We start from the raw sequence: 26,309 nt of genomic DNA on the forward strand, positions 1-26,309 counted from the left end.
CACTCCGAATTGATTCCCGACTGACCGGTAGCTGTCTGGCGTTGCAAGCTTCCACAGGGCTATCGCCACTCGCTTCTCAACTGTGAGAGCTGCTCTCATCTTGGTATTCTGGCGCTTCAGGGCAGGGGAAAGCAAGTCACAAAGTTCCATGGAAGTGCCTTTACGCATGCGAAAGTTTCGCAGCCACTGGGAATCGTCCCACACCTGCAACACTATGCGGTCCCACCAGTCTGTGCTTGTTCCCCGGGCCCAGAATCGGCGTTCCACGGCTATAACCTGCCCCATTAACAGCATGATTTCCAAAGCGCCGGGGCCCGCGGTTTGAGAGAATTCTGTGTCCATGTCCTCATCACTCTCGTCGCCGCGCTGCAGTCGCAGCCTCCTCCTCGCCTGGTTTTCCAGGTTCTGGTTCAGCATAAACTGCACAATAATGTACGAGGTGTTTACAATGTTCATGATTGCTGTCTTGAGCTGAGCAGGCTCCATGCTATGGTATGGCGTCTGCACAGTTCACCCAGGAAAAAAGGCGCGAAACAGTTGTCTGCCGTTGCTTTCACGGAGGGAGGGGTGAGGCTGTACCCAGAACCACCAGCGACAATGTTTTTTGCCCCATCAGGCATTGGGATCTCAACCCAGAATTCCAATGGGCGGGGCAGACTGCGGGAACTATGGGATAGCTACCCACAGTGCAACGCTCCGGAAGTCGACGCTAGCCTTGGTACATGGATGCACACCGCCGAATTAATGTGCTTAGTGTGGCCGCATGCACTCGACTTTATACAATCGGTTGCCCAAAATCAAATTCTGTAAATTCGGAGTAATCCCGTAGTGTAGACATACCCTAATGGTTCAAGTGTATGGCAAGTGTAGGTAGCTCCTGTTAAATACAGCACATGTGCGTGTTGAGGACATATTGGGACATCACTTGAAGAGGCGGAGTTAAGGTTGTATCAACACATACCTTCACTATTCCCTGTTTTTCACATGACCAAGTTTTGCTGAACTCTACTTTCTGGAAAAGCATGATATACCACAGCAACCGTAACTCTGCTTTGACAAAGTTCTTTGTCAGCAAATTTTCTAGGTTTTTTTAATTAAACAAAAAACCCCAGAAATTTTAGGAGTTAGTGGTCACCAAGGCAGTTGTAATTATCATATAGATGCGCAGCTGTGTTGCTACTAGGGCCAAGTAATAATACTACTACTTAGCTCTTACACAGTTCTTCTCATCAGCAGATCTCCATGAGGGAAACATTATTCCCACTGTACAGATGGTGAAAATGAGGCACAGAAAAGTGAAGTGACTTGGCCAAAATTACCCAGGAGGCCAGAGGCAGAGCTGGGAATAGAGCTGAGGTTTTCCAAGTTCCCATCTGCTGTTCTCTCCACTAGAGAGAGAATTTCAAAATTTCATCCTACATTCATTAAATTGGAATTTGTATAATGGTTGTTTTAAATTATAGTTTTATTACATGGTTACAATAGCTTGAATCATCGAGACTGGTCTCTTGCCACCCATTCCTTGCAAATTATGATGCAAGTCAGGACAAGGTGCACTGACACAGCTATGAGAGGCTATACTTGATGAAAGAGCAAGCGATGCCAACCAAACACACTGTCCAAAGTATTCAATCAGTTGAATGAGTTGGTACAGACGAAAGGAGCCAAGGGAAATTGAAGGAGTCTTACATCAGCATATAAATAGCAGTGCTGGAGTGGAAGGTTAGATTCTTTGAAATAGGAATTCATTTAAACAAGCCAGCAAGACAAGAATTGCTACAGCTGGTTTTATGCCTCGTTTGGAATACACAAAAGGGTTTATAGCAGTAGCGCGCAGCGGGGCTAAGGCAGGCTCCCAGAAGTGGCTGGCACCACATCCCTGCGGCCCCTGGGGGAGGGAGGGCAGAGGGCTCCGCATGCCTCGCCTGCGGGTACCTCCCCAAAAGCTCCCACAGTTCCCCTTTCCTGGCCAATGGGAGCTGCGGGAGGGGGCAGTGCCTGCAGGAGGGCAGTGCACGGAGTCCTCAGTCCCCACTCCCCCAGGGGCCACAGGGACATGGTGTCGGCCGCTTTTGAGAGCAGCGCGGGGCCGGGGCAAGCAGGGAGCCTGCCTTAGTTCCACTGTGCCATGGGGCTGGCAATCCCCCGGGCTGGATCCTAAGCCTTGACAGGCCGGATCCGGCCCGTGGGCCGTAGTTTGACCACCCCTGGTTTAGAACTTCATCCAAGGTTCCTCCGAAATCACCAGAGGCATCACATCATTCTAAAGGAAGTCACTATTTACAAACAATACAGTCCCCTATGAAGGGATCACAGTCGGCATTTACTTATTCCTTCAGTATTCTAGTTTGTCACCTATGGTTACTGGAGATTAAAGGTCCTATAATCTGGAATTAACCAATTAATTTTTAAAGGATGTGTCATGGTAGATTAACTGACACCATAAGTAGAGCTCTTGGCATCTATCCCACTGTCAGCAGCAGGATGTGCCATGATTGATCATTACCACTTCAGTGTGAATGATTCCTTTACACAAGATTAAAACCTGGTTCAGGCTACCTCCTCCCATTTCCAATTACTCACATTTCCAATCAGCTTGAACACCTGGTCCCCATGCACATTGTAGACAGTCACGATGGTGTTGAGTGCAGCATTGCGGACAGTGTTGTCTCGGTCGCCAATGTGAATTGCCATCTCCTTTAACGCTTTGCCAGGAGTTGGCTGGCACACATTCATGCCGTATGACTCAACAAGACACCCCAGCTCTTCCAGGCACTCTACAGGATCAGAAACACTGATTTTTTTAACTGAGCCTCAACCAAGATTGTTAAATAGACCAGTGTCCCACTCCAATATACTCTGCAGTTACCTGAATCTATATTCTGTGGTAATGCCTCTGATGTCTGTGGCATTCTATTGCTCAATTTGGTGACAAACTGCAAACTCCCTTCACTTTGTGAGCAGGGTTAGAGGCGATTTAGTTTTGAAGGGGGCTTGAATTTTTAAATTTGCCATCCAGCAACCCTTGACAGAAGTCAGTTGCCCCACAGTCCCCCACCCAAATATTGCCATCCATAAGCACATTAGCTTAGTGTTTCTAAAATTTAGAAAATTTTAGTGTTGCTAAAATGAGCAGCAGCGAAATAATTCATGCCAACATTTAACTATAATGTAATGATTAGTTAATCCCCCATAGATAAATAGGAACAGTTCACACAGCTGTTTCAGGCTGTTGGCAGATTCTGGAACACAACCTTGCATCAGTTATATTCTGAAAGTTCTCTTCACTACCATAGAGCTAAAAATCTTTAAGTGAAGCTTCAAATCCAATGCATGGTTCTGGGGTGAGGGAGGGGTTGAATTGAGGGAGTTCTGCAGTATTATGGAAAACAACTGAGCCTTCTTCCATACATCAGGACAGGAATAGTACAACTGGCGGGTGGGAGGTGGGTAAATCAATGAGAGTTGGACAGCTTAACCATTTGTGCGTGTGTGATGTTGAGTTAGACAAAACTGACTTCTAACACTTTCTGCCTAATCACTCTTATTCCAGAGCAGGCCCCTCCCAGATGACTGGAAAGCTGCTTGAGGCATAATGTTTGTGGCTCAGGCAGAGAGCTTGCGTGCATGCATGCGAGAGATGACAAGGAGGCTTGATATTTCTTCTTTACAATCTTCTCCTTGTCACCAAAGTTATTATGCATTTGGGGAAAATATCAGATAGGCAAAACTCAGTTTTCAGAAAATGTCATGGCCAGCATATCCTGATCCACATTGCATTCTGAAATGAGTTTGGGGTGTGTACAATGGTACACCAAAGTTCTCCAGCCAACAGTGCTATTTCCTACCTGCCCGCTGTTTGGAGTTTTTCGACTTTGTCCCCTCCATGATGAAAGTGAACATCTTGCTGGCTGGATAGATTAAGCACATCCTATTCAGAATGGCACGCACATCCTTGCGGACAACATCTTTTGGTTCCCCAACCTGGGGGGTGGGGGAGATGATCAGAGAAAGAAAAGAAACCAGGACAGACACTTTTAAATACTCTGCACCAGCAGCATACTTTGCCAGTTAGTCTGCATGATACCAGGCGTACACTCAAAAAACCCAACCACACCACCCACGCTATTCAAAGATAACTGCAGCAAAGCAGTACAGAACAGAATAACTACAGCATTAGCTGATGCCCTGGTAGTGTCCAGGGGCAAGTCATTATCCTAATTTCCCTCAGTATTTGGTACCTTCAGGATAAGATATGGGATGAAAGAGGATGCCTCGTTCTCAGTAAGATGATACTCCTCCTGGCTCAGCAAGGTGAAAAGCAATTTAAGGTATTCAAGGGCCTTCATCAGAACACTTGTGTTGGTATCAAAGAACCGTAGGGTGAGCCATTTCAAGATCAGATCCAGGCAGCTGATGACTCCATCTTTTTCGCTCTCCAAGTGCTTGAGATGAAGGGAAAAAACCATCAAGTTGTGCAGGATCAAATACATAAATGGTATAGTCCATGGAAAGAAAAGTGAGGAAGGGCAAAGTATAAATCAAAAGCCATGTCTGTTCCAGTAAAATGCATTTATTTATAGGTGGTGGCTTCCTGTTGTAGATTCATAAAAGATTCTTGGGTTTTAAGCCTTAGTGAGACCCCTCAACTATTACACACTAAGCAACTGTCCCATATTGCATGGTAGCAGCTGGCACCTACTACTAGATTTCACTAATAAAATTCAGAGCAGTAGCCAAAGTTGAGTAAACAAAGCTTCCCCCCCCCAGCAAAAGAGATTAATACTAATTGTATTGTCCCTCTGAAAGTGCTCATTTAGGCCTATAACTTGAGAATTGTGTGCCCAAGCTAGTACCATGAAGTCTCCTAACCTACTGCCCACTTAGGAAGAACTCCTAACTTGATATTTCACTGCTGCAGTATGTGGACGTGGCAAAGGACGTCCCACGTTCCATTGTTGTCTGCCATAGGTCCCTAACTCACCTCTACCATCGCAGCCAGTGCCTTGTTGTGGTGCTGAAAGTCTGTATGAAACATCTCATCTTGTACCCATCTGGCAACACAGCTGGACATCTGAGTCTTTAGCTGCTCGATATATTCATCACGGGGAGTAGTGAAGTTCCATTTCAGCACCTTCAAAACAAGAAACAAAAACAGAACTCTCATAACTCAAGGCCAGCAATATACTGCTTGTTACTGAGCTGATACCCAAGAGCCACAGTGCACAACTAATAGAACGGGCTCAGAGAATAGCAAACTCCCTCCTGCAACCAAAAAATGCACAGTTTTAGCGTTCTGCATCCATAAGAATGGAAGCAGCAACACTTCAGTGTACTTGCTAGTATGCTAGTGTTAACACAGGTCATATCTAAGCCAAACACCTCATCTTTAAACCGTGTCTACAGATATGTGCCCATTTAACCAACTGGAGGTCCAACCATTATCAGATAACCGAAAAAGAGTAGGTTTCAAAGTAAGAGGAGCCTACAAATTAAGATTTGTTATGAGAGCCAAGCTTGACAACAAGTGCTTGTTAGAATAAAAAAACCTATGGAGTCTCTCAGAATTCCAGTACTTAGAGATGGAAGAGGCCTATTAGGTCACCTTGTCCATCCCCTAGAGCTTGGCCAGGCTTGTTACGTATTATACTTTTTCTATTGTTTGGTCCAATCTAGTTTTAAGAGTGACCTAAAGCAATGAGGCTTCTGCCACTTCTCTTAGGAGACAATTTTTGCTTTCTTACACACGCTATGGAGACTGAAGACCTTGTAAACAGCCTATAAGAAATGGTCCTTTGCTTTGAAGTATCAAGACATGAAATGAAGACTGGATTCCCATGCTACACAAGGTGCAACACTAAGCTCACAGGTAATACAATGTACTTCCTTTAGTGCCTAAACTTCTGAAAATTGAGTATGCTCTTAAGATCCGTCTCACCTTCAATCCTTTCTCATCTTTCATTCTTTGCTCTTTCCCATTTGGGACAATGATAAAAATAGGACCTGATTTGTCATCCTCTTCCTTCAGGTTGGGCTTACTTGGTACCTTCTTCCCTTGTGCACCCTGAAAAAGCAAAAGTGGTACTGAGCAGAAAGCACTGCAAAACCTATATACAACCCTTCATTTCAAGTGATGCCAGACACCAACCCCTGACCTCATGCTGGCCAAGTGTATGAGATGCAGGTAGAAGCTGGCAACAGTGGTTAGAATCCTCAGGTACATGCTCTGATGGTGTGGAAGCAAAACCCACAGCAAAGTGTGCAATAGCCTTTTGTGAGATAGGACACTTCAGACTTGGCCAGTGCACCAGCCACCTAGGGGTGTCTAAACCCTAAGTTGGTACCTGTTTGATGGGTTTGTTCTTTGTCAGACTGGTATTGCCTTTGGTGAGGCTTGTATTAGCCTTGGGCAGGCTGGGATTGTCCTTGGACATACTGTTATTACCATCAGACTGCTGCAATAGGCCACAGAAAAGGCTTGGTCGTTAGACAACTCAACATGTACCTCTAAATCACTCCCTTTAGACCCTGAAGCCCCCAAACCTGCTGTGCACTCAACAGCGTTAATTCTAGTTTATTTGAAAGAGTTTAGATGAAGGAATTCAGTGGCTGCAGGCTGGTTTACAAAGACACCTTAACCTCTGATGTTTTCCTGTTCCAAATCTGTGGCAGGGTGGACTGCTATAGTTGCAGTGGCACCCAACACATGGAGCAGCACTTGTGAAGTTTCTGCCCCACTTATCTGGTAAGTTCAATAGCAAAGTAACAGATTATAAAAAACAGACACTAATGGGAGTACAACTTAAACTCTACAGTTCAGGTACAGCCAGCTGTAGCTACCATTGCATCCTTAAGCATCTCCTTTGTGCACTGTGCTGAGATATACACCCTTGGATGCAGTGGACTAAAGACGGGAATTTCTCTGTCATGTGGATTCAGAATTACTGTTCAAAACTAGATTTTATAATATTAGAACTGAATACAAGATTGAGTTTATCAAGATACATTTTAAATACAGACCATATTCGATAAAAAGCCAAGGAGGTTTATAGTAAGGGAAGTTAAAGACCCAGTGATCTGAATTTCAGACTGTGGCAAGCCTATTAAGTAGGCCTGGGCAAAAACAAGGATAGCAGCACAACAGATATGAAGGGCATTTTTCACTTAAGAGACTGGATACTCTCATAGGCTTGCACAGACCACCTCTGTAAAAGCATCAAGGGCTCCATTAACAAGCTATTACACTCCCCAACTGGAACCCAGCTCATTAGTCTTGCATGATGACATCACTGTACCTTAGCTTTAGAGGCAGCTCCTCCTGCTTTGGCCTTTTTGGGGTCCGGCTTGGGCTCCATGGTGCTGGACCCTGAATCTTCAGCAGGTGCTTGGAAACAAGAGATTATTTCAAACATATTTTGCAAAAATGAGTCCATTCACCAACAGCACATTCAGTCCAGCCCTGTTCTTCAGTCTCACTGCAGAGAAGGGATGCTGCTCATAATGACAACAAAACCCTTAATCACAAGGAGAGGCAGGGGTTTCAGCTGCACAAAGGAAGCTGACTGTGCTAACAGTCAGGTATTTACAGACTACATCAACACCAAGAAACTAACCCTCGTATCTAAATATATATAAAAATTTGCACATTTTAATCTTCCTCTTTCCTCAATCTTAGTATGTTTCTGGTCTTAGATGGCAAGCTTAACAGGGATTGTTCTTTACGGTTTATGTGGGGCTGCTGAAAAGTAGGCTCAGGTCCCACAACAGCTTTGCCACGCAGGCACTCTAGAGCAGTGGTTTTCAAACTGCGGGTCGACACCCAGTACTGGTCACGGCAGCTCTGGTCAGCACCGCCGACCGGGCCATTAAAAGTCCCATCGGCAGTGCTGCCCGGCTAAGGCAGGCTAGTCCCTACCTGTTCTGACACCGCACTGTGCCCTGGAAGTGGCCAGCAGGTCCAGCTCCTAGGCAGGCGGGGCAGCCACAGGGCTCCGCGCGCTGCCCCCACCCCGAGCACTGGTTCCGCACTCCCATTGTCCGAGAACCGGCCAATGGGAGCTGGGGGGGAGGGTGCCTGCGGGCAAGAGCCGCGCAGAGTCACTTGTGAGCCTCCACCTAGGAGCTGGACCTGTTGCTGGCCGCTTCTGGGGCGCAGTGCGGTCCGCGGTGCCAGGACAAGCAGGAAGCCTGCCTTAGCACCCCTGCTGCGTCGCTGCCCGGGAGCTGCCCGAGGTAAGCCCACGTCCCAACCCCGTACCCAAAACCCAGGGCCCCTCCTGCACCCCAAACCCCTCATCCCTATCCCCACTCCAGAGCCTGCACCCCCAGCCAAGAGCCCTGACCCCGCCTGCACCCCAACCCTCTACCCCAGCCCACACCCCTCATCCCCAGCTCTGTTGGGTCGTGGCATCAACAATTTTTTTCAACTGGGTCGCCAGAAAAAGAAGTTTGAAAACCACTGCCCAAGAGAGGGGCAGGCATAAACCCAACCACTCAGCGTGAGTGACTTCCCAAGTTGGTGCTAGAAGAATGGGACAAGAGGGCAGGACGAAGCCAGTGGACCACTGTCAGAGGTTACCATTGCTGGTTCACAACAGTTCTCAAAACTGACACTGCATAACTTCTCCTCTACCTTAGTTTGGAAGTGCCGAGGAGGAGGAGCAAAGGCTGGTGGGAGTGGGAAACACACACAAACAGACAACACATCAAGAAAAGCCAACGGTCTGCAGCCTCCCCAAAGAGCTCAGAGCAAAGCTGCTCAGAGTGCCACAACAGAGGCACCAGAGGAGGACTGCGGCACCCTTTCGAGGCTGACATACGGCAACTTTTCAAGCACAAAGAACTTTGACTCTCTGCTCCTGATTAATCCAACAGTTATGTTCTACAGACCAGAGAGATTCTCCACATATAAGAATATTTGCATATTAAGCTAGAGACACCAAAACCCTGGGAACCTGCAGCTCCAGCCCCCAGAGGTGGGTTTCTATAAGTAGTCCTTAAAAGCTTTTCAGACTATGGAGTGACTAACTCCACAGTAGTAAATCTTAATGACTTGACTTCCCTGTGATTTACCAGTACCACACCAAGACCCTGTGATTAACTGGCTTGCCTCTATATTCCAATAAAACCCATCTGCACACAAATGAAACTTATCTTCCACAGACATTCAACCTACTATCTTGACAGGGGACATTACAGAGTGGTTCTTATTCTCTATACCAGGGGTAGGCAACCTGCGACACACGAGCTGATTTTCAGTGGCACTCACACTGCCCAGGTCCTGGCCACCGGTCCAGGGGGCTCTGCATTTTAATTTAATTTTAAATCAAGTGTCAAACATTTTAAAAACCTTATTTACTTTACGTACAACAATAGTTTTATTATATATTATAGACTTATAGAAAGACCTTCTAAAAAGGTTAAAATGTATTACTGGCACGCGAAACCTTAAATTAGAGTGAATAAATGAAGACTCGGCACACCACTTCTGAAAGGTTGCTGACCCCTGCTCTATACCCTGCTTCTGTAAACAAGGCCTTCCCCAAAGGGTCTGTCTTACACACACACACGCTTTTCATGCTAGCATAACTGAACATTGAAATTTAGTGTTTCCCTTCAAATTACTCTATTCTGAGGAAATTCTTTCCCATACATTTCCCAGCATTACGAGATAGATTACCTGATGCAGTCTGGAATTTGGCTGGAGCTGCTCCTCCTACCACTCTGGAAGATGCCTTAACAGGAGCAGCAGGTTTGGCTGGCATGATGGCTTTGGCTTTTTCGAGCATGGCCAGTACCTGATCTTTGGAAGTTGGCTAGAGAGAAAGATGCACATACAGAAAGATATGCCATAGTCTATGAACATGGGATAAACGGCTGCAGTTTAAAAGTGCAGTGTGCAAGAGGCTAAATGGAAGGTAGTTTAGCCGAAGGGACAGTGCTTTGAGAATTTGAAGTCGTAATGTAGTTAACATGTAACTACTTTCAACCACACCCACTGAAGATCAAGTATTTCACACCTGAAGTCAGCAGTGATTCCTGAGAGTTTAAATGGCTCAAAACAACATTCACAAGATCACTTTCTAGTAAGAGTCAGACATTTGCCATAGACATTACACCCACTTTCACCCAAGCTCATTCATACGCTGCCTTCTTCCTCAGGTAAGAGTCTAACAATACCTTCAGCTTGCCAGTAGCTTTGGCCATCTTCTCAAAACCGAGATGCATCATAAAGAATGGCAAGGCATCCTGTGCTTTTTTACGCACGTCTCCATTTCGATCCTCCAGGCAGGAGTACAGGTGAGGCACACACAAAAGCAAGTCAGAAGGAACAGAACGGAGGGTAGGCAGCTTGTCAGCCAACCAGCCCAGAAGCTGGAAGGAGATAGCACAGGTTAGTTTTGCCCTTCAGAATATGGTAACTGATGTCTGAAATATGCATTGTGGTAAGGAGTCACCAGCAGTCTTAATAAGAACAGAATTAGTTGAGGGAACCAAAACTCAGCTCAGATATTCACCATTTGCAACCATCCTGATCTTCAACACTAAAGTGCAGCCCACTGAGACTACAGATCCCAATATACAAGTAATTTGATTCAAGTGGCCAGGCTCCATTATGGCTACTATTCCAAGTTAAAGATGAGGGCAGCATTTCAGAGTTGTGCATTACTCTTGGTCAGTGAGTTGCAACATCCCAAAACCTCAGCTCTGCTCTTAAGAACCTGTGCATAAAGGAAGACTCATTTGAGGGAAGCAGCACCTTTATTTAATTTGATTTAATTTGAGCAACACTGAAGTTTGAATTTCAGCACCACCAGTGAGTGTAACTCAATACCATCCTTGTTAAATTTTACTGCTACAAGTCAGTATACAAACTGAATTACACATTTCTTACCCTCATGATGCAGTGCTCAGTTACTGCAGTCTACACTAGCCTCACCCCTTTATTTCTATAGTTGTGCTCAAACTATGGCTAAGCAGCAATTCAAAAGGTACAAGGAACAAACTCATGTACACAGTACCAATCTTTACCTCTTGTCTTAAGAAAGGGTTTTCTTTTTTGAGCTCCTCAGACAGGTCCTCTCCTTCCAACCATTCTTTCATGCCAGTCTGTTCTGTCCAGGCATTCACAGTAGCCAGGGCAGCAGCACGTACATTGTTCTGTAGCAAGAAGATAAAAACTGGGGAGGTTCTGAGATCACCCTTTCCATCAAAGATTAAATCATCCTGCACCAAGGACTCAAGAACTCACATTTTTGTTCACTGCTGGGAAACCCAAGTCCCAGCATCACAAAATGCAACACATTCTATCAGACAGAGAAGTCTCTGAAAAGTAGGCATAATACACTAGTCAGCAGACAAGTTTAGGTAAAGCCTGACATAGAAAAGGAATGGGAGCATCTTTGAAAGAATTTTGTCGGCTGCCCCTCCCTAATGAAAGGATAATCTCAAATCCACAACTCACAAGAGGGCTAAAGAATGAAGTTAATTACTTACATGAAGGTTAAAACAGGTTTAGCATGTTTATGAATCCAGGCAGGATTAGGAGATACCTCCAGCTACTTTTCAGTAACCCAGTTTATTGTGCATCACAAATTGAATGAGCCAACAATGTGATGCAGTTATGAAAAAAAAAGGCTAGTATTCTGGGGTGTATTAAAAGGAGTGACATGGGAGGTAACTGTCCCGTTCTACTCAGCACTGGTGAAGCCTCAGCTGGAGTACTGTGTCCAATTCTGGGTGGCACACTAAGGAAGATATGGACAAACTGGAGAGAGGACAGCAACAAAAATTAAGAAAACCTAACCTATAAAGGAAAGGTTAAAACACTTGGTATATTTAGTTTTGAGAAAAGAGGACTCAGAGGGTACCCAATGACTTGTCTTCAAATATATTAAGGGTTGTTATAAAGAGGACAATGATCAATTGTTCTCCATGTCCACTGAAGGTGGAAAGTAGTAATGGACTTCATCTGCAGCAAGGAATACTTAGAAAGATTTTCCTAACTATGAGGATAGTTAAGCACTGGACTAGACTTCCAAGGGAGGTAGCGGAATCATAATAATTGGAGGCTTTTAAGAACAGGTTATACAAATACCTGACAGGAATGTTCTAAGTTTACTTGGTCCTGCCTCAGCACAGGGGGCTGGACTAGAGGACCTCCAGAGGTCCCTTCCAGCCCTACATTTCTATGAACTGCCAAAACCTAGGTACTTCTACTTCAGGGCCTGAACTGATCATCGGCTGAGGTCAAGGAGAATGCTCTCTCTTACTCCTACACACTCACAGCATGACCCGATACTTCCCAGTGACACCTAAAAAGGGAAAGGCAACAGCTTGCTCTGAAGCAGCTAATTTACGCCCCTGTTCAAGGATGCCAGACTACATGGAATAGAGTTTTATAGGCAATATGACATCTCTATTAAGTTCTGACTACTTAGATCTTATTTACTTCAATCTATTCAATGCACCTATCACACTAAGCAAAATAGAATTTAAAACACAGCCATGTCAAAAATAAACTCCAACCCAACAAAAAAATGAAAATCTCCTTTACGATATTCCTCCAACAGAATCATGTTTAGGACCTCCAAGATACCTTATTTTCAGACAAACGTTCTGAGAGGGCCCATGTCAGCAGGATTCTTCACAGTTAAATACTGGACAGAAAGCTACACATCACCTGGGGATAGTCACTGGAGTAGCATAAGTGCTCACTCTACCCAGAGAGCTAGGCCTGGTACTGATCCCTGTACAGCAAACCAACTTGCTGCCCTAGTACTGCTAACCTGGGCTGTATCGTCTACATTGAGAAGCAGAGTTTATTAAAAATCAGTTTAAGATAAAGAGCTGGACACTGTGCATAAATGGGCTGTATTGTACATCATGGACATTGAACAAGAAAGCCACCAGCTTAACCACAGCACAGACAGTATTCATATCTGCGGATAGTAAATCTGCAGTAATTTGGAAGACAGAGCTCTGAGTAGCATTCAGAAAGCTTCTGAGACTTGTCTGAACGCTCACCTGCCTCTGAACATCTAGGCTAGTTTAAGTCAAACACTGAAGATTGCTCCCAGTGTATCTGGAAGTATACAGAGGATGAGCCTTCATTCCTAAAGGAAAATACAAGACTTGATTGCCTACCTTACTGTCCCCAAGAACTGTGATGATAGGAATGCCCAGGTTTTTCACATGTTGCTTAATGTTTGGGCCCATTGCCATGGCTAACTGCTGGAGGATGCTCAGTGTTTGTTGAACCTGGATGAGAAAGAAAAGTGTTTTAATGAACTCGCTATTAGGTGTTCTGTGCTCCAAGCCCCCACTACAAACGAACTGAGTAGCAACATCATGTTGCTATTATGGCTTATCTAGACTTTGTCTCTTGAAGGGCTGTGAGAACATGCTTATTACTGCATTTACTTCTATTTGATAGCAAGAGATAGCTTATGCCATGCATAGGTGAAGTTATTGCTATGTTTCATGTAGATTTAAAGGGACACCAATTTAAAAACCATTTTCAGGCAGAAGTGACTTAATCTCCTGGTGTTGCATATATTAATATGAATTATTGAACATAAAAGATTGGCTTATTTAGATCATCCTTCCAATTTGTGGGGTCTTTTACACAGCAATGAGGAAAGTGGCAGACAGAGGCCCTGGAACCACCCACTTCATTAACTGACCAGATGTCTATTTTAATGCTCTATTATACAGACTTCAGTAAAAAAAAAGTTTCTTTCATGGATGAAACACTAATCTACTTTTCAAGCCCCACTCAACCCATGAAGGAACTGAAACAGGCTGAATAATAATCTGAAGTGACTGCAACAGGAATTTGCTTCAGACATTAGGATTTTTAATAGCATACCAAGATTTTATTGGAGTCATTGAGACGACACTTCAAGGCAGCTGAAAGTTCTCCTATATTTGGCTGTATAAATTTGGCATCATTAATGATGCTCGTGACTTCATCCAGACCCTCCTTTCGGATCTTCCAGTTTTTGTCCCCGATCTTAGACACCAATTCAGCTGTGATCTTATCACTGTAGAAAAAACGAACAAAAAACCAATCCCTGACATCCAGTACCATTTTGTATTATAGCAGCACAACATATGAACCAGACACTCCTCTGTGAATGCCCTTCAAAGGATATAGTGAACCAAAACAGAGAAAAGGACTTGGATAAAAAGTTGCTCATTTTAGAATATGCAGCAGCAAAGAGTCAGTCCTTAGTTTGTTGACTCTAAACCCACCTGATCTCTGTTCTTGGCAGAAGATCCACAACATCATTCCCTATATCCTCTTGCTCATCTCTTTCCTCACCATCATCCCCGCTGCCACCGCTGTGTCTGGAAGTGCCTCGAGTTGGAGCAGGTGCAGTCTGCCCTTGCATCTGCAAACATGGCACACATACAAGTTAGATGTTTAAGAATCCTACATTTGGGGCTGTTCACACACCTCCATATCTCAGTCACGTGGCCCAGAGCAATGTCTTTTCAACATACAGCGTTGCTCCAAAAAGCAGTAGCTTCTGAAATTCATCATAAAACCAGAAATGGATGTTACTTACCTGCAACTGGAGGTTCTTCAAGGTGTGGGGTCCCTATCTGTATTCCACACATGGGATATGCATGTGCGCTGTATGCCTGAGTCTGGAATTTCTTGCAAGCAGTGTCCATTGGCCTGCACACGTGCCGTAGCTCTCCTCAGGCTCCAAACCAAGGGCAGTGCAGGCTGATGCCTCTCTAGTTTTCCATTCTTACCGCAGTGTAACGAATCCGCAGCAGAGGGGACAGAGGGCAGGTAGTGGAACACAGATAGGGACCACACATCTCAAAGAAAGTCCAGTTACAGGTGAGTAACCTCCATTTCTTTGAATGATAATCTTTGTGTATTCCACAGGTGGGAGATTAACAAGCAGTAGTCAAACACGGGGTGGATGCGAGCATACTGAAGTGGTAACTGACTTTAGTCCTGCTGTATCGACAGTTCACAATTGTACCAGAGCGTAACATCTGGTGAAGGTATGCAGAGAGCTTCAAGTAGCTGCCCTAAATAGCTCTAGTATGGGTACATCTCTCAGAGATACAGCTGACGTAGGTTGCCCCCTGATGGAATGAGCCTTTACCCTTTCTGGGAGCAGGAGGGAGAAGATGCCAGCTAGATGGTAACAAAGAGTAATATAACCAGAGATCCATTTCAAAAGTCTCTGCACCAATGTAGGTTGACCTCTCGATGGCTCTACTATGCAAACAAATAGAACAAAGACACCTAACCTGAGAAAGACACCTAACCTTTGCAGATAAAAGGACAAAGCCCTCTGGATAGCCACAGGATGCAGTCTTCTCGCCTCTTCCCAGACATGTAGTTTTGGTTTTTCTTTTTTTTGGGGAGGGGGGAAGGAGGAGAATAGAGGTAAGTGGATGACCTGACCCACATGAAAAACTACGGTGGGTATGAATCTGGAGTTGGGGAGTAGCAAGACCTTTTCTTTATAGAAGGTAGCATATGGTGGACCTGCCACAAGTGCTCCCAGTTCACTGACTCTTCTGGCTGACATAGCTATTCAAAAAGGCCACCTTCATGGACAGATGGTTCGCAGAGCATGTGACCAGCAGCTCAAAGGGAGTCTTAGTGAGAGACTATAGAACAAAAATGAGGTCTCACTGAGGTGTGAATTTCACCACTGGAGGAGGATCAGAGAATCCCCTTTAAAAACAAAAAGCAAAAAAACAGTTGCGATAGGATGTGTGAAGATCATAGGGTTATCCCTGGAGGATGGAAAGCATGGATGGCTGCTAAATGCACCCACAGGGACCTGAATGCAAGATCCGAAAACTTATCCATAAGTAGCCACTCTAACATATCAGTGACTCTGGTGGAATCTGGAGACAAATTGCGTTGATGAGCTCAAGCGGAGGAACGCTTCCATTTAGCTGAACAGCTTCTTATAGAACCTTTTCCTACTTTGGTTAACTATGGACTGCACCCTCTAGGAATGTGTTCTATATCTGACTTGCATCCAAATGCCAGGCTCTGAGCTGCAGCGGTCCTGGACTGGGACATGTGACCTTGCCGCAGTGCTGCGTTAGAAAGTCTGGCGACATGGGGATGTTCATGGGTGGTTGCACTGATAGCTTCAACAGATCAGTGAATCAGAACTGTCTTGGCCAGTTGGGGCTGTGTCTCAACAGATCTTCCATTAAACTGTGGTATTAAAGGAATTGAAGGGAATGCATTCCCCAGGCAACCCTTCCACAACAAGCAGGAGGGCATCTTCCAACAAGTATTTGCCCAGGGCTGCTCTAGAGCAGTACTAAGGATGCTTCTTGTTCACCTGTGAGGCAAAATGGTCCCAAGCTGGCACTCCCCACTGAGCAAAGATGTCACTGAGAACCAAATCTTGAACCTCCCATTTGTGATGTGTGTCTGCTCAGGCAGTCTGCTAGGGAATTTTGTGCCCCTGGTAAGTGCGTTGCTGATAGGGTTGTGATGTTTGATGCAACAAATCCAGAGGGTAACTGCCTCTATGCACAGAAAGGAACTTGTTTTCCTTTACTTCTTTATATAAAATACTGTTATTGTGTGACATTATACAAACTTCTTTGGATTGGATGAATGGGAGGAAGGCACTGCAGGCCCAAGAGACCACCTTGAGTTCTAGTAAGTTGATGTGCATTCTGGCACTTCTTGGCATTTCAGATGACCCTGTGCCATATGATCACACCCCCCAATCTAACAGGCAGGCATTGGTTTGCCTTGGGTGTTTGGTGTGTGGAAAGGGCTACCTACCCAACCCGTCTCCAGTTTTGTCCGCCAGACAAGAAAGCCTAATACCTGGGCAGAATTGTGACCTTTTCATTTATGGTGCCCTTCTCTGGTGAGTACACTGAGAAATCAGGCTTGTAGGCATCATAGATATGGCTTGGCAAATGGTGTAGTGTGCATGAAGCCATGTTGCCAAGGACAGAAAGACAAGTTCTGACTAATGTCCTGTATCTGACAGTGACCTGGTCTATGACAACGCTCGTGGCCTGAAACCTTTTGAGGGATAGATTATGCTCTTCCTGTAGCAGAGTCTAATGTCCCTGTACAAAGTCTATGCACCTTGTGGAGATCAACATGGATTTTTCATGATTGACACCGACACCTAAGGAAGGTAAAAGGCTGAGCAGAATATGGGTTGCTCTGTCGACCTTGTCGTAGCAGTTCCCTGTGAAAAGCCAGTTGTCAAAGTATGGGAAGACTGTAAATCCTTCTCTTCTCATCCAAGCAGCTACTATTGAAAAAACTTTTGTAAACACCATGGGTGCTGAGGCCAGACCAAAAGGTAAGACTCTGGATTAGAAATGGTCTTGGCCAAAGAGGAACCTGAGGAACTACTTGTGGACTGGATGGATATCTAGAAGAAAAACGCATCTCATAGAATATCAGGATTGGAAGGGACCTCAGAAGGTCATCTAGTCCAACCCCCTGCTCAAAGCAGGACCAATCCCCAACTAAATCATCCCAGCCAGGGCTTTGTCAAGTTTGACCTTAAAAACCGCTAAGGAAGGAGATTCCACCACTTCCCTAGGTAACCCATTCCAGTGCTTCACCATCCTCCTAGTGAAAAAGTTTTTCCTAATATCCAACCTAAACCTCTCCCACTGCAACTTGAGACCATGTTAAGAGCCGCGAACCATGTGCTCTCCTCCAATAAGGGAATTATTGATGCCAAGGATATCATGCAGAATTTTAGTTTTTGGATAAACTTGTTTAACTGACAGATCAAAAATTGGTCTCCATCCTCCATTTTACTTGGGGATCAAGAAGTAAAGAGAATAGACCCCCTTCTTGTGGTGTTGAGGTGTAACATTTTCTATGGCTCCCTTGAGGGGCAGGGAGTTCACCTCCTGTCTTAAAACCTCCTTGTGAGTGGCCCCTGAAGAGGAACAGGGAAGGTGTTGTCAAGTTATCAGATAGCCACCCTGGATAACCTCGAATACCAATTTGTCTGTAGTTAGGGCCCTCCAGTTTTTGATAAATTGGGTAAGGCATCAATAAGGGGAGGCGGGTCTCGACAGTCCCAACAGAAGAACCTCTTTGCCTGGGGGTTACATTACAAATAGTGGATGTTTCAGAGGCTGGGTTCCTGGGTCTATACACCTCTGTTTCTTATATGGTGAGTCCTGAGGATGTTGTTGATAAAAGGGCGGCAGAGATGGTCTTGCCCCATATCCCTGTCTATGATGCTTAGTCTTGGGAGCAGAGGTATAGATGCCCAGCAAATAAAGTGTTGTTCTCAAGTCTTTGAGGGGGTGGAGACACTCATCTGTTTTCCTGTGCAATCATACTTGCACCTTTCTAGGGAAACCTGAGGATTGCAACAAGTCTCTCCTCATGACAACAGCCATAACCATACCACGTCCACCGCGACTTAAAGTGAAGTTTTGGCCACCAATTTTCCCCTCATCCAGTAAGGCCTGAAAGCGGGCTCTATCCTCCTCCTGGACCTTGTCCTTAAACTCTAGAGATCTAGCATAATTGATATAATCATATTTGGCCAAGAGGGCCTGACAATTAGATACACTGACCTGGAGGAAGGTGAAAGAGAAGATCTTTCTTCCCAGAAGGTCAAGTCTTGTGTATCCTTATCAGAGGAAGCAGCCTTTGGGTGCTGTTGCTTGGATTGCTCTGTAGCTGCCTGGCCACCAAGAACTCCTCCCTTGGATGGGACAAAGTAGCGATACTTGGCCCTTTTAGGGGTGGGAGCACAAGAAGCAGGGGTGTACGAAACTGCCCTTGTTGGGTTCATGATGTCCTCATTGATAGGGAAGGCCACTCTACTGGGACTGGAGAGCTGCAGAATGTCTAGAAAGCTGTGCTGAGACTCTTGAACTTCTTCCAGCTGGATTTGTAGCTCTGCCACTACCTTATACATAAACTCTTGGTATAGTTTAGTCATCCGGTGGAGACTGAGAATATGGAGTGACCACCTGACCAGTTACTGTTCTGGGAGCAATCTCGTCATCGTAAGATCCAGCTCGCCTTCCTCCTCCAAATACTCAGACAGAGCTGGTTGCATACGGCCAGACAATGGTAAGTAGGACTAATGCACTGATCCTGGGTGTCCAGGGTAGGGCTCCTAATATTGCCAGTAAGATGGATTCACTGGAGGAGGATGGCATGGAGTACCACCTGTCCGATGGCCAATCATGTCTGGTTGAAGGTTGGAACCCTGACCTCCTAGGGCTTCTGTTCGGGGCCATCTCTCAGACACCTGTGGAGTCTCTGACACACCAGAATAGAAGGCCGGATCCCTGGTCACTGGTGGGACCGATGGCTGCAATTCAAAGCTGGCAGGTGGAATTGGGGAACAACTATCTCCTAGTGATAGACTCCTCCTTCAGCGTAACAACATCCTGGAATGTTGACGGACCTGATAGGAGCAGTTGATGCCGATAGGGGAGAGCAAAGACATCTTCCAGGGAGACATATGTCCCTAACTGTTCCAGAGTACAAGGAGAGTCCACTGGTGGAGCTGGTCACCATGGGTATCTGATCTCTCTGGGGCTGTTTAGCTATCGATACCACTTCAGTTGCCAAAGTGGATAAAAGCACAAGGAGCTAACCCCATGTCTCCACCACCAGAGCCAATGTCAGAACTGTTGGATCCATACATTTGTGAGCCTTCCTCTTTCTGAGAAGATTTAGTCTGGCTTAAGACCTTAGAGCTCGTGTTAGCTCTCATGACTGAGGGGGTCGTGGAGGGATGCTTTCTTTTTATGATAGGGAGACAGAAGACTTGTCCTTATGTCCATGAGAGTGCTCCATACTCTCTTGTGAATCCTTCTCTTATGCTTAACAGACTTAGCCTCCATTCCTGAGCTCATGCTCAGAGGGGTGCTACCCACTTGAAAAGGTTGATGTAAAGGGGTAGTCCCCCAGCCTAGATCTGATTGGGACTTCATTGCCTTCTCCATAAGGTATTTTCTGAGTCTCAGTACTGTGGAGGAACAGAGCAGAGGGGTCTCCTTTCCGATAGCCAAAGTACTGGTAGTACCAGTCTCAACATACACCCTCTAGCGGATATCTGTTGTACTGATGACCTATGTGCAGAATAGAGAAGGCCTAAAAGCCTGAACCAAACTGCTCTATTCAACTCTCTGCCAAAGCCCAGACAAAGGAAAGGGGGGGGGGGGGGGAAGAGAGGGAGGAAAGGAGAATCATGAAGTCTGTTGGAAAATTACAGACAAACTGCTTAAGAAAAACATAAAACCGCAAGGCTTTAGAAATATAATAACTGCAAGTTGCTGGATATTAAGAAACTGCTTTGCAGGGAATTAATCATCCTTGCTGCTATTGTTTGCAGTGTTTTTCTAATTCTAGCTATCTGCAAAATGCTCAATAACAGTTTCCCTTTCAGCGTCTCCTGGAAAACCCCCCTTAGCCCTTGTCAAATTCCCCCGGAAAATGACATATACCAAGTCTTAAGAAATGTACCCAAGCTAGGGCTAAGCCCACCCCTGCGGAAAACCACCAAATGTCCTCAGGCCCAATTACACCCACTTCTCGAAACATTAAGAAAGAGGGCGAGGGGAGGAGGGAAGAGTGACCCCAACCCAACACCCCAGCTCGTGATGAGCGCGTGTTCACCCAAAGCCCAACTTGTGATTTGTCCCCGAGCTCGTGTCCACTATATGCCCAGCTTATGATTGGTTCTTAATTTCTTAACTAATGACGTATTAATTGTATCATGCTTGTGGTTTTAGTGAATAAAAGCAGCCTGCGTGCTGCTGTTCGGGGTGCCAGCTTTCGAGCTGCACCCCAACGCGTTTGGTATGTATTGCAATAAAGGCCTCAGGCTCTGAGTCTGTGAACTAAAATCACTGCGTGGGTGATTCTTTCCACGACAGTACCCAGCCCTCAAGAGCAAAAAGAGCAGCAGATGCTGTACTTGGCAGAAATGTGAGCCTCACCCAATAGAGCCAGCATTGATGTTCCTCACTCACAGAAGAGAAACAAAGGCAGGAAAACAGCTTTTGAATCCTGGGATCCTGGCATTAATCCCAGACTTATCAGAGGAAAATCCCTGGGGCTGGGAAAAAATTCCCCCCAACTATCTATGCTATACTGTGGTATAACTACTACTAAAACCAACTATACACAATTCTTAAAGGAATGACACTAAAAAAGGAGCTGAGGACACCAAAGATTCTAACTCAGATCATGAGGCGACAAAAAGGAACTGGAGAGGAGTTGGCCTGAACCACCCTTTTTTCCCTTGGGTGGGAGCACAAGGACAGCTACAGCCAGACACTGCCTGCAAGAAATTATGCACTCAACCACATGGTGCGCATGTGCATCCCACATGCAGGCTACACGTAAGGACCATCACTTGAAGAGCGAATCCTTATTCAAAGCCAAAACAGCCAAGACCCCCCACTTGTGTGGCTACATGCCCTCCAAAGTGTGGTGGTCTCGCACACTACTAATCAGTCATCCAGAAATACCAGTAAAGAGCCAGCCTACTTAGCGTTCTAAACCCAGTGCAAATGGCACTATATTGAAGTTAGCACTTCCAGCTATTTACTAAGAGAACTAAGGCTTGCAGAGGTCTTACCTTTTCAAATTCTGCATCTATCTGAGAGAGAAGAGCTGGCTTCTCATCCTCAAAGAACATTCGCAAAGGGGGTCCCACATAGAGATACATGACACCCAACAAGGTAATAGCAGCAGTCCTTACAGCCTGCCAAAATAGAACAGAAAGCACTTAATAGACTTCAAAGTAAACAGACAGTGTTGAAGTTTCAGAATTAATTTACATTTACTCACTGGGTTAGTGGCAGCAAGAGCCGTCTTTACATTGCTGATGAAAGCCTTAACATTCAACCTAAGAGAGAATATGAATATCATGAAATCAAGATAGCCCACAGGGCAACATGCAGGAGGCATCAGTCAGAGACAAGACAGCTACAATTAGTTATGGAAGATACAGTCTAACAGGTTAAAAGTTAATTTAACTACCAACAAAACTCCCCAAAGCATCAGACATTTATATTTGTAGATAAACCTAAAGGTAGTGAGAGTTAACAGAAAGCTCTTTCCAAAGTTGTATAATCTTTTTCAGTGAAATACTGCCCAAGACCAGATTACTATAAAGAATAAGGCAGCCCTTTTATTGCCTAAAAAGCTAGTCCATGAATAAAAACCGGTTACATATATTGCAATATGGTTCCTCTAGATGTTTTCAGTATGGATTCCACTGTAGGTGCACACATTCCCCATATACAGAAGACTACATTTTTTGAATAGCAACGGTCCATGGACCTCCGTGTGATCCTGTGTGAGAGCATAAAGGACAGAGTGGCTGTGACCTCCCCCCCCTTAAGTTCCTTCAGAATTTGAAGCTCATGGTAGCGAAGGACTCTGAAAAGTGGGGACATGGGCTCCACACTGACAACATATGGAAGAACCACAGCCAGTGTAGGTAAAGGAGAAGTACTTACCTTACAGTAATGTGAGTTCAACATCTTTTTGTCCATACAGGTGCTCCACTGTAGGATGTGCATATGCTTGTACACTCTTGATCAGAGACTGTAAAGTAGTGCTCACAGGCCTGCGCAGAATAGCACCTCGTTTTCCAAACGAGGGGATATAGGCAGGAGCAGGCTTGTTGCCGCTCAGTTCCTTCACAGCCATGAAGCCAGAGACTTCACAGCAGAAGGAAAGGAAGGTGGGAGGTGGAGCACCCATAGGAACAAAAACATTAAGAATTCTAGTTTCTGTAAGTAACTTCCCCTCCAAGTATATGCCCCCCATGGATGCTCCACCATAGGAGACTCTCAAGCAGTAATTTAAAGAGAAGGTGAGTGCTGGGGAGGTAGGTCAAGAATTGTGTAAAGAACTGCATCACCAAAGACAGTGCCATCTCTGGAAGCAGGTAAGATGGCATAATGCTTGGCAAAGGTATGACTAGAAGTCCAAAGTCACCTGCAGATTTCTGCTATAGGAACATCTTTTAGTAGAGCCACAGACTTTGACTGAGCTCTAATGGAATGTGCTGTCAGTCTGTTGAGAGGCTGTACCTCAGTTCTTTCATAACAGGTAAAAATACAACCCAAAACCCACTTAAATAATCTCTGCTTAGAAATAAGTTGGCCCTTCATTCTTTCTGCAAATGATACAAATACCCTTGGAGAGACACTATAGGATTTAGTTCTGTCTAAATAGAAGACAAGGTCTAACATCCAGTGAATGAAGGCTTGATTCTTCTCTAGAGGAATGAGATTTTGAGTTGAATACAGGAAGACAAATCTCTTGGTTAATAGGATATGCTGATAAGACCTTAGGAAGAAAACATGAATGAGGGCATAGTACAACAGTGTCCCTATAAAAGGTGGTATATAGTGGTTCAGTGGATAAGCATAAAGCAGGGCCTGAGGCCATGGAAGTATCAGAGCATCTCCAAGAAAACTGAAGCTGTAACCTCCCTTGGAGCAAAAACAGGTGACATTTGGAGTTGTTCGGGGTGGCGAAGAGATCTACTCATGGCAGACCCCGGGTCTGGCACATACTGAAAAAGACAGTCATTCAGATCCCATTCGTGATCTTGCCAAAAGCATCTGCTCAGGGAATTTGCAACTGTATTCTGAAGGACTGGTAGACAGATTGCTGATATGCTTATTCACTGGGAAAAACACCAGTTCCAGAGTCTTAGCAACTCTGCACATAAAGATTGGTTGGCTCTAGTTGGGGGTCCGGGCTGAGGCAGGGAATTGGGGGGTGGGGGCGGGCTCTGGGGTGGAGCTGGGGATGAGGCGTCTGGTCTGGGACCGAGGGGTTCAGAGGGCAGAAGGGGGATGAGGGCTGGAGTGCAGGCTCTGGGGTGGGGCTGGGGATGAGGGGTTTGGGGTGCAGGAGAGTGCTCTGGTCTGGGATCAAGGAGTTTGGAGGGGGGGGGGGGTCAGGGTTGGGGCGTGGGGAAAGGCTCCGGGCGGCGCTTACCTCAGGCAGCTCCCGGAAGCAGCGGCATGTCCCTTCTCCGGCGTGGAGGCACGGCCAGGCGGCTCTGCACGCTGCCCCGTCTGCAGGCACCGCCCCTGCGGCTCTCTCTGGAGCGCCGGAGCGGGATCATGCCACTGCTTCTGGGAGCCGTGTGGAGTGGCCCCAAACCCCGCTCCCCAGCTGGAGCGGGGCCATGCCGTGGCTTCCAGGAGCTGTATAGAGCAGCCCTCGACCCTGTGCCCTGGCTGGCGTGCCAGAGCAGGGCTGTGTGGCTGCTTCTGGGAGCCGTGTGGAGTGGCCCCGACCCTGCTCCCCAGCTGGAGCACCGGAGGGGGGCAGTTTGATAAGCTTTCCAGTACTTATTCCACAATATACAAGGTCACTTGGTCAGAGTAATGCTAGACAACAGGGCACTGACACCCATTTGAAGGGGTTGTGTCTGATTTGGGTTATATTTTGTTCTTAACCATGACTGAAAACATACGAGGTGTAGTCTTGCATAAAAAGTCATGAACATAGCGACAGACGTATGACCCAAAGAGCTGAAGAGGCAAGCTCTCTCAGTAGTTTGTGGGCTGAACTGCAGTGCTCAGATTAGGCCCAAGAAGGTGGAAGACTCTCTCCCTCTATAAATAGGCTCTTGCCGTTGTTGAGTCCAAAATGGCTTACAAAGTTTATCTTTTGTATTGGAGCTGGTATACATTTTGTGTGATTGATGAGAAGTCTTAGTGATTGGAACAAGGTTAACGCCCTTTGTTGCCCTTTACATACAGGATGTCTACTTTCAAGTAGCTATCCACCCATCACACAAGCGCTTCCCGTGCTTTGTAATAGGAACAGATCACAATCAATGACTTCTTCCCTTCAGACTCTCCATAACTCAGAGGGTGTTTATAAAGGACTTTTCGGTAGTAACAGCTAGCCTCAGTCGATGGGGGAATCTCTGTATTCTCATATTTGGAGGACTAGTTGATCAGGAGTCGATCACACTGAGAGGTCCAGTCAGCTATGATCAAGGCGTTAACCTTGAAGCTATCGGGTAAATACTGCAGATCTGTATGGTGCTATACCTGTCCTATACAGGCCAATCTGATGGCTCGGAGTTGTAGCACATTTGTATGTAGCCCCACATCATCTGGGAACCAAGTTCCTTGGATCTGCAGATGGTTCAGATGAGCTCCACAACCTGTTCCTGACACATCTGTAGTTAGTGTCTGTCATGGAGGGGGATGTTTTGTCATGTTTGTGAGTTCCAACAACCAAGCCAGTTGAGTAGTGACAATCTGGTACTAGGACCTTCTTATCGATCCAGTGTTTCACCTCAGAGCAACCAGTCATCCAAGCAGGGGTAGATACGAATGTCTTGTCTCCTCAGATCAGTTGCTACCACCTTGAGGCATTTCATTAAAACCTTCTGTAGAAGTGGCAGTACCTTTTACTGATAGTGATATGATCCACTAGGAAACACAGGCACTTTCTGTGGGTTTGGTGGATGGCTACATGGAAGTACACCTCTACCCCGATATAACGTGACCTGATATAACACGAATTTGGATATAACGTGGTAAAGCAATGCTCCGGGGGGGCGGGGCTGCGCACTCCGGTGGATCAAAGCAAGTTCGATAACGCGGTTTCACCCATTACACGGTAAGTTTTTTTGGCTCCCGAGGACAGCGTTATATCAAGGTAGAGGTGTAGAAGTCTTGCAGAGGAAAGACAGTGCACATGTGGGCCCAACAGTCACCGCTACCAAAGTTCTCTAATCAGCAGTGCAGAGTGGCAGACACCTACAGTGGAGCATCCATAGGAACACTACTCGAAGAAACTAATCAGTATTCACCCATGGACTTCCTTATTTTTACTATAAGGATATATTAAACATTTAACCTGACCCACCAAGACGTCTATATGACTGAATAGCTTTTTGAAGCTCATAGTTAAATGCTAATGTCTGAGAACTCTGGGAACAAAGGCTTGATGCATTTGTCTCAGCAGTCTTTCAAAGAACAGTATAGATCCACACTGCGTTCTGTGGAGAAGCAGAATCTCAGTTTTTCCTACAATGAAAACTTGCATCCCAATTTTCCTATTCAATACCTTATCCTAAGACTTACCCAGAAAAGCCAAACTCTTTAATTGCATTCGAAAGCCAGTTCAGGGTTTCCGACTGGTTTTTAGGATTCTTTTGAGAGAAAGCCATGGACATAACCTGGAATAGAAAGGAAAATTGAAATCTTTATTGTCACTGGTGGATCAGATGGAACACCCTCATAACAGAAGAGTGCTGGCACCTGCTAAGACTTTGCAGTGCTGTTAA

At 45.6% G+C, this 26,309-nt stretch overlaps 1 protein-coding gene across 1 annotated transcript in view; it reads right to left on the reverse strand.

Annotated features, from left to right (window-relative positions):
• CKAP5 (cytoskeleton associated protein 5) overlaps nt 1-26,309 on the reverse strand; it is a 103,475-nt gene that overhangs the window by 18,951 nt on the left and 58,215 nt on the right. The window contains exons 18-32 of the mRNA XM_029911530.1: nt 26,107-26,201; nt 21,821-21,878; nt 21,609-21,734; nt 14,257-14,396; nt 13,871-14,045; nt 13,147-13,260; nt 11,032-11,160; nt 10,180-10,374; nt 9,680-9,815; nt 7,296-7,384; nt 5,939-6,064; nt 4,985-5,134; nt 4,242-4,445; nt 3,849-3,984; nt 2,584-2,777 (exon numbers count right to left, since the gene is read on the reverse strand). Of these exons, the coding sequence (XP_029767390.1) occupies nt 2,584-2,777; nt 3,849-3,984; nt 4,242-4,445; nt 4,985-5,134; nt 5,939-6,064; nt 7,296-7,384; nt 9,680-9,815; nt 10,180-10,374; nt 11,032-11,160; nt 13,147-13,260; nt 13,871-14,045; nt 14,257-14,396; nt 21,609-21,734; nt 21,821-21,878; nt 26,107-26,201 (2,067 nt within the window). The remainder of the gene's footprint in view (nt 1-2,583; nt 2,778-3,848; nt 3,985-4,241; nt 4,446-4,984; nt 5,135-5,938; nt 6,065-7,295; nt 7,385-9,679; nt 9,816-10,179; nt 10,375-11,031; nt 11,161-13,146; nt 13,261-13,870; nt 14,046-14,256; nt 14,397-21,608; nt 21,735-21,820; nt 21,879-26,106; nt 26,202-26,309) is intronic.

Source organism: Terrapene carolina, unplaced genomic scaffold (assembly GCF_002925995.2).
Source record: "Terrapene carolina triunguis isolate 2854851 unplaced genomic scaffold, T_m_triunguis-2.0 Scaffold96, whole genome shotgun sequence".
NCBI classification, from domain to species: Eukaryota; Metazoa; Chordata; order Testudines; family Emydidae; genus Terrapene; species Terrapene triunguis.